The sequence below is a fragment of the Bactrocera dorsalis genome, chromosome 4 (assembly GCF_023373825.1).
Source record: "Bactrocera dorsalis isolate Fly_Bdor chromosome 4, ASM2337382v1, whole genome shotgun sequence".
In the NCBI taxonomy this organism is placed as follows: domain Eukaryota; kingdom Metazoa; phylum Arthropoda; class Insecta; order Diptera; family Tephritidae; genus Bactrocera; species Bactrocera dorsalis.
In genome coordinates this window covers 61,481,805-61,495,278 of record NC_064306.1, presented here as the reverse complement: position 1 = coordinate 61,495,278, position 13,474 = coordinate 61,481,805, and the positions used below count along the sequence as shown (strand labels likewise).

Below are 13,474 nucleotides of genomic sequence, written 5' to 3'. Positions count from 1 at the left end.
GTCGAATTGATGGGTCATCAGAAGATGCTGTTGAAGCATTCAAAAACCATGTTTTAGAGGTGTCTCAATCGGAGTGGAAAAGTGCTTCGAAAATTGGTTTGAGCGCATGCAAAAGTGTATAAATCTTGATGGAAAATATTTTGAAAAACAATAAAACCATTTTCGTTGATAAATATTCCTATTTTCATTATTAGGCCAAAAATATATGTATATAGCAGCCCCCGTATGTCCCGTGTATGACGAATAATTTTGCTGGTGAAAAATTCGCTTCAAGAAGTTTATGGAAATCGACTGTGTGAGTTTTTAGCCAATAATTCCCATACCGAGATTATGATATTACCTTCAAAAGGGCAATAAGTCATCGAACAAAACGGAACATATTTAACCTAAATCGAATCATTATAACTGCATTAAATAAAGCCTAATTTTATTTTATACAAAATAATGGTTTTCTTTTTATTAGACTTTACATGATTTCGCTTTGTTCGAAAAATTAAAAAAAGACACACATTAAACAATGCAATATACTCGTACCACCATATATTATTCTGTACCACTTATACAAACTCGTATACCTTCATATACCATACACCATAATGTTCTTATTGACATATAAAATCGTAAAAACTATAAAATAATATTGGCATAACATTGAGAACACTTGTAATATATTCTCTTGCTTCTGTCCCTTTAGCTTCAGTTTTATCATAAATATCATGTCAGTAAAGTACGGCAGTATTATTGCATATAATAACCATATAAAATATGATTAAGTTAGGGGACAGCTGAAGTTTATGCGAGGCAAAGTAATATATTGATCGATTTTATAAATTTATCATACCATATCATACAATGCTACAAAACAATTATAGGTGGGAGTACACTTATTATTTTAGGTATCCTGCATAGGTATCTAATATTAAATTAACCAGTGAATGTAAGTTATATACCCGTCCGATCAAATTTGACCCGGACTGACCAAAAAACTACATTTATAGGTATTACGTAGGCTGCATTTTATATTTCGAGATTCGAGAACAAATACAAATTTTAAATCACTTTCTTGATTTCAAAATATTCTCCATTAATATCTATAGACTTTTGTTTGCGTTTGAACTAATTTTCGAAGCACTTTTGCCACACTGATTAAGGTATCTTTGAAACATACCTTTTGAAAACATCAACCGCTTCTTCTGGTATCGAAAAGCATTGACCTCTTGGTTTAGAAAAAGAAGTCATTCGATGTCAAGTCAGGACTAAACGTTGGATGACTCATCAAATCGATGTTTTGAATGCTCAAAAATGTAGTTGTTTTAGTCGACATGTGAGTGTTTTCGGTGACGTGGTGAAGATGTTCCATCTTCGGTGGTTGGTTTTTCTGATTTTTTAAAAGGAAACTGGCAAACAATGGGTTCTATACCACTCAAAATTTTCTTCTGCGTTGTTCTAGTGGTATCTATAAACATAGATAAACAGTCGACTGCTGTTTACTTTCGCACTCCTTCGTGTACATCTACGATTTATCACCTGTTACGATGCTCCGAAGCATCGCTATCGTTTTTCAGTAACGTTTCTCGCGACCAATCGCCGCGAGCCTTTTTTGAGCGATTGATAAATTGTGTAAGAACCAAAGTGAACAAATTTTGTTTACAGTGTAAATCTTCATGCAATATTGAATGTATGCTAATCCCACTAATGTCTATAGTTGTCTCTATCTTACAATAGGTCACATGACGATCCTGCTTCTATTAGTTTGCCCACAGCAGCAATAGTTTTCGGAACAATAACAGATTTTGGACGAACTTATCGATTTGTCTTGGAGTGTTCTACGACCTCCATTGAATTCACCAAACCATCGATAAACACTGGTCTGTGCACTTGTCATTGATAAAGCTTCATCGTCAAAAATTGAATTAAGTTCATCTATGCACTTTTGCTGAGTTAATTCACGTCGAAATTTGTAAAAAATAATCGCGATATAATGATAGCGATTTAATTCCATTTTTCGTCGAAAAGAATATTTTAAGTTACTGTAAACATCATAAATAGCACTTTTATGTCAAAACGTTCTTTATTTCAAATTGCTGATTTTCTATATTAGGCCTTACGACTTTTACACTGAATAATTCAAATAAAATATTAAAATCGGAATATATGTAAGTTAGAATTTCAGTTTAATTATTTTTCAACATTAGCAACAGCCGTTATAACGTTTTTGTAAATTTCAATGCCCTTTAAGTAGACGTCCGCTTGCAGAAACTCATCGTGATCATGCAACAACACGGGTGTGTGATTTATAGGCGAAAAACCTATGGCGGGCAAGCCCAGTCCGCGTATATAATAGCTATCCGTGCCGGCAGGAAACACGAGTGGTTGGATTTTAAGATTTCTAAAATAAAGCGAAAATAAAATTTTGAAACTTAAAACTTTCCAAAAGTCAAATACAAAGCTACAAAACATACAAATCTTTCATAGTTTTCTCAAATGCCAACCAATATGGATTGGAGTTATCAATTTTTGTAGCCGCAACCTGTGGCTCTTTCTGCTCATATACGATTTCCACACCACCGCCAGCTTCTTCGCACCACGCTTTGAGCTTTGCAACGAAAAAATTCAGAAATTGTGTGGGTAAAAAAAATCATAAACTCTCGAATTAAAGTATTATTTATATACTTAGAAATCTGTTCCCATACCTGTCTATCAAAAACATCGTGGTCCACATTCAATGCCAAACGCATGTCGAAAACGGCTTCCATAACCGGTGGCACTACATTGCTTTGTACACCACCTTTCACAACGGTTAAATTGATGGTTGTGACATCGCCAAGTTGCAAAGATTTATCTTTAGCCAAACGATCGACTTCGTGTTGTCTAAACTGAAACAATTTGGTCAGAATATAGTTCAACTTTTCGCCCACCGTATTTTTGTGCAACAGCGAACCGTGTCCGGCATTGCCACTAATTATAAAATGCACATCTAAAACAAGTAATAAAATAGTCAAAATAAAAAAATAAAAAATATTTGAGATTTGGTTTTGCTCACGCCAAAGACTTCTTTCCGCATAGAAAACTGGAAATGTTTCATTGGCTGTTGCAATGCCTTCGTCGAAACAGAAGCCAACATTTAGTTTTTTAAAATCTTCAGATTGCAGAAAGGCCTTCATGCCCATTGGACCAGTGATTTCCTCGTCTGTGAAGAAACCATAATTCATATTGTATATTTCAGTTCAATTCTTATGTCGTTCTTGCGCACCTGGTAGAAATGTTACATGTACTGTGCGTTTCAGTGTCACGCCGCTTTTACGCAGCGCGCGTATGGCTGCCAGATATTGCATGCCCACACATTTCATGTCCTGTGAACCGCGTGCGAATATTCGACCTTCCTCGTCGATTTCGGCGGCAAAAGGTGGATGTGTCCACTTGTCGGGATAAACTGGCACCACGTCCATGTGTGAGTTCAACATAATGGTCGGTAGTTCCGGCTGTTGCCCCACCCATGTAATTACGACAGTTGGCTTCTCCACACTGCCGGGATGAAGCACCGCAATTGGCAATCCTAGCTCATTGGCCTGTTTTTTCAGAAACTCCACCGTGGGTGCTGAAAGTTATGAAAAATGTTTTACTAATCCGATATAATATGTAAGTAGTGCATTAAAAATAGCCAGCAACTTAATATGAGCTTTGTTTTTTATAGACATTGGGATTGGTTTTATAGTTGTCCCCAACACATCTCATTGTATCCACTTGAAGCTTTAACTGTATCATTAACTTTTTAACAAGTCATCAAATTTACTTTATATTCAAGTAAGTATAATGTAGAGGCCCTGTTAAGGAGGTGATCCCGAAGATTGTCACAATACAGGATTCTCCAATAAGAATGATATTATTTATTTAAAAAAATACATTAGTTGTTGGACTAGACTAGTATAATCGATCAATTATGTTCTGAATAAAACAACGAACTCGATGAAACCAATTTTCGAGTAATTTTCCAAAATCTCTTAAATCAAGTTGTACAGAGTTTATCCGGAAAGTAATTGGACTGATTTTCTTCCGCCGCGAATGAACTTCGGATTCGGTAGAGGGCGTTCCTAGCTAACGAACGAGCGGCTGGTCAGTTGTCTTCGAGCACCTGGAGAGTCAGGGAAAACATTTTCGCGCGATGTGTTTCTGTCAGGGGTGCAAGTCGAAAATGCAGCATTCGCTAGAGCAGAAGTACGCGATTAAATTCTGTGTGAAACTCGGTAAATAGGCGACAGAGACAGAGAGAAGAATGACCAAATCCAAAGTGAACACGATGTTCATTATCTTTTTTGACATCAAAGACAGCGTCTGCCAGGAATTTGTTCCTCCTGGACAAACAGTTTACGCCAAGTTTTACAAGAAAGTCCTCAAGAGATTCAAACGAAGGGTCAATCGGGTCCAACAATACATTGCAGCCGATTGGAAGTTGCACCATAACAAAGTCACGGCTTTTACCGCCGTTCTTGTGAACAGCTACCTAATCAAGTCCGGCATTCCAATGCTTCCGCAGCTGCCCTACAGTCCAAATGTGGTCCCCCGGACTTTTTTTGTTACCTTGCCTGAAAAGGCAAACATTTTGATACGACAGAGGGGATCCAAGCAGCATGCACCTGGACTCTCAAGGCTATTACGGAAAATGTCTTCCGTGACACCTTCAATGCATGGAAATGGCGCTGATAGCGTTACATCGAAGCAGCCTATTTTGAAAGTTTTTAAAGAATTGTTACAATTGGTTCAAAAATTTTTTAAATCGACTCAATCCTATTACTTTCCAGACAAACCCTCTATGTCATGAATAGCACGTTCAATATTGACTTATAAAACTTGAAGAGAGGCAGTTTTATTGCTAAAGACCAATGACTTCAAATGACCCCAAAGGAAGTAGTCTACTATAATGGTATTCAATCACAACTTATTGTATGCCAATCAATGTCACAATTTCTTGAAAGAATCGAAACTGCAAACTTTTCTCGCAATAATTTGGTTGTTCCATATATGTATGTATGGCACGTAACCCCATCTTGTGGGAACAGATGTTGTCAAGATCAACTTATTCCAATTGCGTCCATAAAAAGTTCAGTTCTTGAGTGAGACCAATTGTATATGTTTGCTTAGAAGTCATATCATCCCTATTGGAAAACACAGTAGTTACCATTTGGTTAAATATTTAATTTAATAAAAATAACAAACAAAAATTTGATTTCTTTTTTCTTACTTCCTGAATACATTGTTACGTTTAAGAATTTTTTGATGGCTTTAGACTGACCTAACCCCTTTAGTGGTCAATTCTGTTGAGGATATCTCAAAGGAGTCACAGAACGAAATCATCGTAATCTCGATTTGTTGTGAAATAAAAAACAGATGCTGTAGGCATGTTTAATAGAGCTGGTCGATTTGCAGGGAGCCAAAAAAACCAAAAAATCACGTATATTAGAAATGTTCTACGGATCATCCTAACAACTTTGCCTAAGATACTATGGGCGAGCGAAAACACACAATGTACATAGATTATGGTACATCAATTCGATATTTGGATGGTCAAAAATGGCTTTCTCAAGGTCGATAATGTGGGAGCAAGCATTGCTTTAGTAAAGGATGAAACTGACTTCCTTCTTCTTTTTGTGACTTAAAAATTTCGGAAATCAATTGGAAATCCTGGTGACCTTTCTTGCCTAGATTATTGCATTTGTAAAAAATTTTAATCCGTTGCTCAAAATACGTGAAATGTTAAGATTGGTACCTACGATACAAAAATAATCTAAGAAATTGGGGAGTATACCAATTTTAACCAAAACACGAACGGTATTTTCCAAATTTGACTAGCGGTGACTTTTTCTTTTTTCAGCAACGATCTTATCGAAAGATGGGTACCAGAAATGTGTTCAAGAATATATATCGTACAAGAAAAAAACCAGACGGCAAGCTGGGCAAATCTAGAAGTGCCTAATGCCATGAATTCAAGTGACAAACCACGTAATAAGTTTTTCGAACTTGTAAAATAATCGCTTTTTAAAGAAAGGAAACGAACTTCTTTCATTTAAACTTTTTTTTTACCCACCATAGTCTATATCTGGATGTACACTTGGTATTCGCAGATATTCACGAAATATTTCAATTTCTTTGTTATCTTTCCAAGAGCTCATTTCAACTACAATCAACAATATCAAATAGTCACTAAAAACAAATCGCTTATATGAAAAGCGAGATGATATCAATACACTTGTTTAGAATTTAGCAATTAATTCAATTAATTCAGTAACGATTTTATAATTGTTATAACATTATGGTTGTCAGTGAAAATAACAATATTTTTGTTTTGTAAATTTTTGCAACTTCAAGTTCAAGTTTCCACTCTTTTTAAATAAGTTTATTCTTATCTGTATTATTATCTTTATGATGCAATTCGCACATCCAACACAATTAGACTTCCACACTCATAAAAATGCCAAATTAATTAGCTTTGTCCCGTTGGAGAGAACATTAAATACTGAGCATTTGTGACAGTTTGTTTAAATATTTATGAACAGTTATAGGGTTTGGTAAAATGTTGACCACTGTAAAATCAAGCACAGATTACGTTTGAACACTATGTATTATATATCTATTTTTTAGGTATTCGCCATATTAGATGCCACAAATGATTTTACTTAACCACAATGCGGTTTTCGCTGTTTGGTTGGCACGGTTTAAGTGATAAGTGAAATTTTGCTAGAAGTTTGTTCGAAGGGTTGACGAATATTTAGATGAAATATCCAAGAAAGGTCGTAAATAACGAGGGATCCAAAGGGAGGTCTTTCCTTCAATAGCATATTTTTGACAAATCACGCATGAGTCCTGTCAAGCCGTTGTGTTATTTTTGTTCAGCATTTCATCATGGAAAGACTTACGACTGAACAACGTTCACAAATCGTTCAATTTTAATACGAAAATTCACGTTCTGAAAATAATGTATTTTGCGCGCTTCGCTCAACTTATTGGCCTACTAAGTATACTATTCGCAACACCATCACACATCTTGAGACCCAGCATACATACATTATTGGATAATATTCGACCAAATAGACCACTTCCAGCACGTGAAAAGAATACAGCAGTCGTAGCTGAGAGTGTCCAGGAAGACCGTGGAGAGGTGATTCAGCGACGTTCGCAGCAACTCGGACATACGTATGGAACGACTTGGCGCATTTCACGTCGAACTTTTTAATTGAAAGCTTAAAAAATATAGCTTGTGCAAGAGCTGAAGCCGCGCGACCTTCGCAAGCGTCATCGCTTCGCTTTATGGGCTGAAAAGTTCCAGGCACATCCAACGTTATAGAGCCAAATTTTGTACAGCGACGAGACCCATTTCTGACTCAATGGGTATATAAATAATCAAAATTGTCGTATTTGGGACGAAGAGCAAGCCGAAGACATACAAGAGCTGCCTTTCCTACCAGAAAAAAACAACAGTTTGGAATGCGTAGTGGGCCGATGGAATCAGCGGTCCATATTTCTTCAAAAATGATGCCGGTGAGAACGTAACCGACTTGATGCCTGAAATTGAAGCTCATAGTCTCGGCGACATTTGGTTTCAACAAGACGGCGCCACTTCCTACACATCGCTTCAATCAATGGATAATTGCACGTTTTAGGCCACCAAGATCATGTAATATAACACCGTTAGACTTTACCCCTAGTAAGTAAATGCCTTGAAGTAAAACATCAGAGTTATTTTCCGGTTTTCCAGAGTACTTAATCCTCTGATTTATGAATATTACCAACTATCCAGCAATCTAGCTATTGGCGCTCCAGTAATAAGACAAACTCGAAAACAACTTAATTTCCAGTGGGCGCTGTAAGCCATTCCAGCAGAGGCTTTTAACAAGTAGTTGAAAAATTTGATTGAAAGGATAATTTGAATTGAAATTGGATTTTTTTATTCTCAGTCCGGGTAAGATTTGATCATATATTGTACATATTGTAGCAGTGCCAACTGCGATCTCTATTTTGGGCATCAGTCATGGAAAGCACTTTTGAAACGAAAAACAGGTTTCCCAGTATACAAATCATGGATATTTATTGATATTTTGTTTCCCAAATTTGTTATCAAATTCAATCAGAAATAATTATTTTATTATCTGTTATCGAAAAACATATCTCATATTATATTTTAATTACCTAATTAGTAGTTAATTAGGTAATAACTCAAAATTTGTAAAATCTGAAGATATGCCACCTCTAAGTCTTCTCCTTAATATCACATACTAAGAATTATAATACAAAACCCTCAAACACGGTCGAGAAATCGTTGAAAACATGCCTTGTTCTGGACGAACTTCGACCTCTACAACTGATTAAAATATTGAAACAGTGAAGATTATGATGCTTGGAAATTGTCGGGCAAGTGTTAAAGAGATGGCAAGAGAGCTCGACATTTCTCGCGAGTCCGTTCGAACATTGCACGTTGATAATGAGCTATCGCATCGATCCATCCATTTTATATACAATTTCCTGGTGCCTTTTGTCACAATATATAAACAAATATCTACAAATATATATAAGTATTTATCGGCCAATCAACTGATAAAAAATAAAATCCAAACATAGTATGTCTAAGAGTACTGTTCGTTATACAATATATGGGTTCCGGTGACGTTTAATAGCTTATATCTTCACATGAATATGTGTTAATACGTAATTACATTTGAATACAATTTCACAGTTAATCTACACGAAGTTTATTGCACTCAATTTACAAGAGAATTGAATTATTGTTGCTCTTATCGTTGTGACACCACAATTTAACTGTATGATAACGCATATAACAATTATTGTTCCGATAATGCAATGCGAATAGATAGCTAGCATGGGAAAGTACTTAATAAATGCATGCGCAATTGCTAGCAATTATACACATGCTTAAGTAAATAAGTTTGGAAGTACATATGTATGTATATAGTATGTACATATGTACAAATAACATCACAGGAACAGAGAGTACTCTTTTGGCACTATTCAACCGACCAAGAGCCAAGCCACTAGCAATTTTTTTTAGAAAAAAAGTAGTAGTTCTACAATAATATCTATAAATCAATAATTTTTGTATTTAACTTAACACCATCAAATCAACAATATTATACAATTAAAAAATGAGAAAAAGAACTAAACATTTGTAACAGCTGGTATGATTTTTTTATAGTATTCAATTCCTTTCAAGTAAACATCCGCCTGTAAGAATTCATCGTGATCATGCAACAATACGGGTGTATTGTTCATTGGTGAGAAACCGATGGCTGGAACGCCAGCTTGACGAATATAACGGCTGTCGGTGCCACCGGGGAATACAAGAGGGGTGATTTTCAAGCCACTAAACAGCAAGAGTTTGTAAAATAAAATTAAAGAAAATAATTTAATTAAATTAAGATAAATTAACAAAATTAAATTGGCGTTAGTGCTTACAGCTCCGTTGTCGTCTTTTTGAATGCCAACCAGAAGGGATTGGAATCATCAATTTTCGTGGCTTCAACTTTTGGTTGCTTTTGTTCAAATTTGATTTCGATGCCACCGCCAGCTTCCTCACACCATTTATTTAGCTGCGTATTTAGGGAGAAAAGTAAAATTAGTTAGTACAAACAATATTTAGAAATATATACATATGTATACATGTATCGGCTGTAATCGCGTAAGCGGTGTCTACGCCAATTAAGAAGAAATGTACATATGTATATGTACAGTGAGAGTTATTCAAATAAAAAGCAACTTAGAAGCATATAAATATACTATATAAGATTAAAGATTATGAATACGAGGGCAGTCTGATGACTACTCGGAAGAAGAATTCTGCTATCGACCACAACTATTCAGCCGAATCGAATTCATAGTTTTGTTCTGACAACGCGTGGCAGCGGATGTATTCGCAGAATTTAGAAAAAAAAAAGAAAAAAGAGCAATATCGGTCGGTGTTTCGTTTTTTTGTTTTTTTTTTTTAAGTGAAATTGCGTAATGAAGTCACGATGGCAAAACTTGGTTCAAAGTATCCGCCGTAGGTTTTTATGGGTTTAACGAAAACTACCACGGAGCATAACGCGATCAAAGTCCACAATCTCTTATTGGCAGGCCGCCGATTAAGGGCTAAAGCAAAAAATGATTCCAGGTGGCGCGTTCGTCCACTCAGAATCATCCACTTTACAGCAGTGTCTATAACGCTCTTTAATCGCAATCCGAAATGTAACTTTCGGCAGAACATGAAACCATTAATATACAAAAGAGATGAAGTAAACGTCGAAATACAAGTGGAAACTTCCATCTCCAACGTGCTACGAAGACGACGATGACTGTCTCACGGACGGAAAGGTGCTAGCTACCATTCTATAGTACTCACAAGCTGTTGATTACTGCGTTGATCACAAGACAGAACAAGTAAGTAAGAGCTAAATCGGATATAACCGAGCTTTTCATACTCTGGCAACTTGCAAGGATTAAAGTTAGAGCAGTACCTTCAGTTTCAGTTTCAAGTTTGGGTCCATGAGGCAACGATCACAAGGACGTTTTAGTCTAAAGAGAAAGTTATCACCGAATTCCTGAAAACGTATTTTTTTGGTGTATTAAGGAATCTTGGACAGCCGGGCAGATGTTATGTTACAATTCCGCTTTTGTGATCAAGAAATGGCAGTTAACATGAACCACGGATATCCATTCAAATAAAACTGATGAATGAAAGCTGATATTTGACTATCTTCTTTCTTCTGGTGGTACAAAATATTTTCGAAATACCTGTTTCTCGTAGACATCATGATCAACGCTCAACGCCAAACGCATGTCGAAAACAGCAACCAACGTCGGTGGCACCACATTGCTCTGCACACCGCCATTCAGCCTGGTTAAATTGATAGTTGTGACATCACCAATAGAAAGCGCACTATCCTTTTCTAAACGCTCCACTTCGCCTTGTCTGAATTCCATCAGTTTATTGAGTATGAAATGGAATTTCTCGCCAACGGTATTTTTATGTAACAAGGAACCGTGACCGGCAGTGCCGCTAAATATAAAATGGACATCTAGAAGAAAATTGATAATATAAAATAAAATTTATAATGCGGAAATCAAAGAAAGCATTCGATTCTTACGCCAGATGCTGCGCTCCGCATAGTAAACTGGGAAAGTTTCATCCGCCGAGGCGATGCCTTCGTCCAGTGAGAAGCCCACATTTAGTTTTTCATAATCCTTCGATTGGATGAACACACGCATGCCCTCGACGCCACCGATTTCCTCGTCTGCAAATATATAATCGTTTTATAGTCAAGTTTACTGGTTGATAAAATGTTTATCACAAAGGCGAATGTGATACGCACGAGTCATAAAACGCATAGCGTATACATATGTATGTATATACACTGGAGATTACTGAGCTTAATACTCTTACGTGATGTTTGCGAGCACATCCACATTATTTACTATTACTTACCTGGCACAAAAATCACATGAATGGTGCGCTTTAAGATCACATCGTTTTTACGCAGCGCCCTTATCGCAGCCAGATATTGCATACCCACACATTTCATATCCTGTGCGCCACGCGCATATATTCGGCCCTCCTTATCGATGTCGGCAGCGAATGGTAGGTGAGTCCATTTCTCGGGAAACACGGGCACAACGTCCATGTGTGAATTCAAGACCACCGAAGGTAAATCTGGTTGCTTGCCTACCCATGTTATGACAACAACCGGTTTTGTCGGACCCGCGGGAGAGTAAATCTCAATAGGCAATCCCAAATCGATAGCCTGTCGTTTCAGGAACTCCACGCAGGGCGCTAAAGAGAGTGAAGTATTTTGTGAGTTTTTGAAGGTTCGAGGTGGTTTCGATAGTGTTTTGATGCAATCGTTTTTAAAATACACTGGACTAAATGTACTAAATACGGTAGGTTAGGTTAAGTTAGATGGCTGATCAAAGATCGCATGTGGTCTGCTAAATGTAGTTTTTTGCGAAGCCATAGAAAAGAATAACTCCTATCTTTGAACTTATAAAATAGTAGCCAATACAAATTAGCACAGGCGCTTAATTTCCATTCCAGCCAGCTTGGTAGGATGTCTGAAGATATGCGCTCCCACGCATTTAAGTCTTGACTTTCCAACCCCAGGCCAGTCAAGAAGGAAATGTTGAGTTCTTTCCACATCATCTTCTTCCATACAGCTTTTGCAATTGACGTCTGGTATGATTTCTAGCATTACTGCGTGGACGCCAATAGGGCAATGGCCCCACAACTAGGAAGGAACTAGCCTTATTGAGGGCAAAGGTCTCTTGCAATCGATCTTTGGCCAAAAAGCTTCTGCGACAGCGCATGTACCCATTGTAGCCCAGCGCTGGCCAAGCTTCCACGAAGCCTAGTTATCTAATAGTAGAACACAAGAGGATACGGGAGTATCCTCCGACCCGCTCCCATTCTACCGATAGCGGTTCTAGGTTGCCTTTTCTTGCTAGCTCATTATCTTTACAGTTTTCTCCGATTCCGCTGTGGTCTGGCACCTTATCAGTCTTATCACAAAGACACTCGATTCTATTAATAGCGAAGTTAGACACTCTTTGACGCACTATTAATGAGTTCGAGGCTGGTATCGCCGCTGGAGCTGATAGATAGAACCGAATGAACAGTGAGGAACAATAACTATGCTTGTAAATGACAAAGCCTGTAACTTTTTTGAAAACTCTGAAGCAGATTTCGGCCGACGGTGTGCGCCGAGTAAATGAAAAATAACTACGCAAGTATGGTGACACCGAAATCTTTTGGGAAAGTTAAAACTAATCATACTTTGATTTCTGACGGCCGAGCCAAGAGCTCCACGATTAATATAGAAATATCACTAAAGAAGGACACTATAATGATTATAGTATAGGAAAAGTCCATATCTAACCCAACAACAGATATGTAATATACGTTAGACAGAGCGAATGTAAAAAATCGCAGTCACGATTGCTTTTTAATTAAGGCACATATATCCACTTCATACTTACCATAATCAACGTCCGGATGCACACTTGGTATACGCAGGTATTCACGAAATATTTCGATCTCTGGATTATTCTCCCAAGAGCTCATTTTATAGGGCAAGCACTATATACAAAACAATTAAAGTTATGAATAGCTGGAACTCTTCACTATTTTCTATAAAATTGCAGAGAACTGTAAGGTGACGAAAGGTAAAATGTCGCTTTAAAATTTAAAAAATAGTAATATCGATTAGATGAACATTCTATGATACTACTTTTAGAAGAGAGAATACCAAAAGTTATTGATTAAATGAGAGATAAACAGAGTTCAAAGAATTCAAATGGGCTGAAGCGGTGTTTTGAAGTGTTTTTTAAAAACAGTATTTAAAACATTCTGAAAGGTGTGGTGAATTATTGGATGTTTCAGAATCAAATTAAAAAACTGTGAGTATAGGAAAGCTGCTCTGGTAATAGTTTGTCAACTAAC

The 13,474-nt window shown here is 36.9% G+C and overlaps 1 protein-coding gene across 1 annotated transcript; it reads right to left on the bottom strand.

Moving 5' to 3' along the window:
- Nucleotides 1-2,055: 2,055 nt before the first annotated feature.
- LOC105229807 (uncharacterized) lies at nucleotides 2,056-13,111 on the bottom strand. The gene is made up of 12 exons (XM_049455770.1): nucleotides 13,012-13,111; nucleotides 11,468-11,812; nucleotides 11,130-11,276; nucleotides 10,777-11,060; nucleotides 9,463-9,596; nucleotides 9,167-9,370; nucleotides 6,083-6,243; nucleotides 3,254-3,598; nucleotides 3,044-3,190; nucleotides 2,694-2,977; nucleotides 2,463-2,596; nucleotides 2,056-2,389 (listed from the first exon to the last, which is right to left on the bottom strand). Exons 1-12 carry the CDS (start codon nucleotides 13,094-13,096, stop codon nucleotides 2,179-2,181), a joined length of 2,481 nt encoding a protein of 826 aa, XP_049311727.1. The 5' UTR covers nucleotides 13,097-13,111; the 3' UTR covers nucleotides 2,056-2,178.
- Nucleotides 13,112-13,474: the final 363 nt, after the last annotated feature.

Excerpts from the sequence above, each read along its gene's own strand:
- LOC105229807 (XM_049455770.1), bottom strand. The coding sequence starts at position 13,096 with ATGAGCTCTTGGGAGAATAATCCAGAGATCGAAATATTTCGTGAATAC. Across the intron at positions 3,191-3,253 it reads ACATGTAACATTTCTACCAG|ACGAGGAAATCACTGGTCCA; the intron begins GTGCGCAAGAAC and ends GTTTCTTCACAG. Across the intron at positions 2,390-2,462 it reads GAGAAAACTATGAAAGATTT|AAATCTTAAAATCCAACCAC; the intron begins GTATGTTTTGTA and ends GCTTTATTTTAG.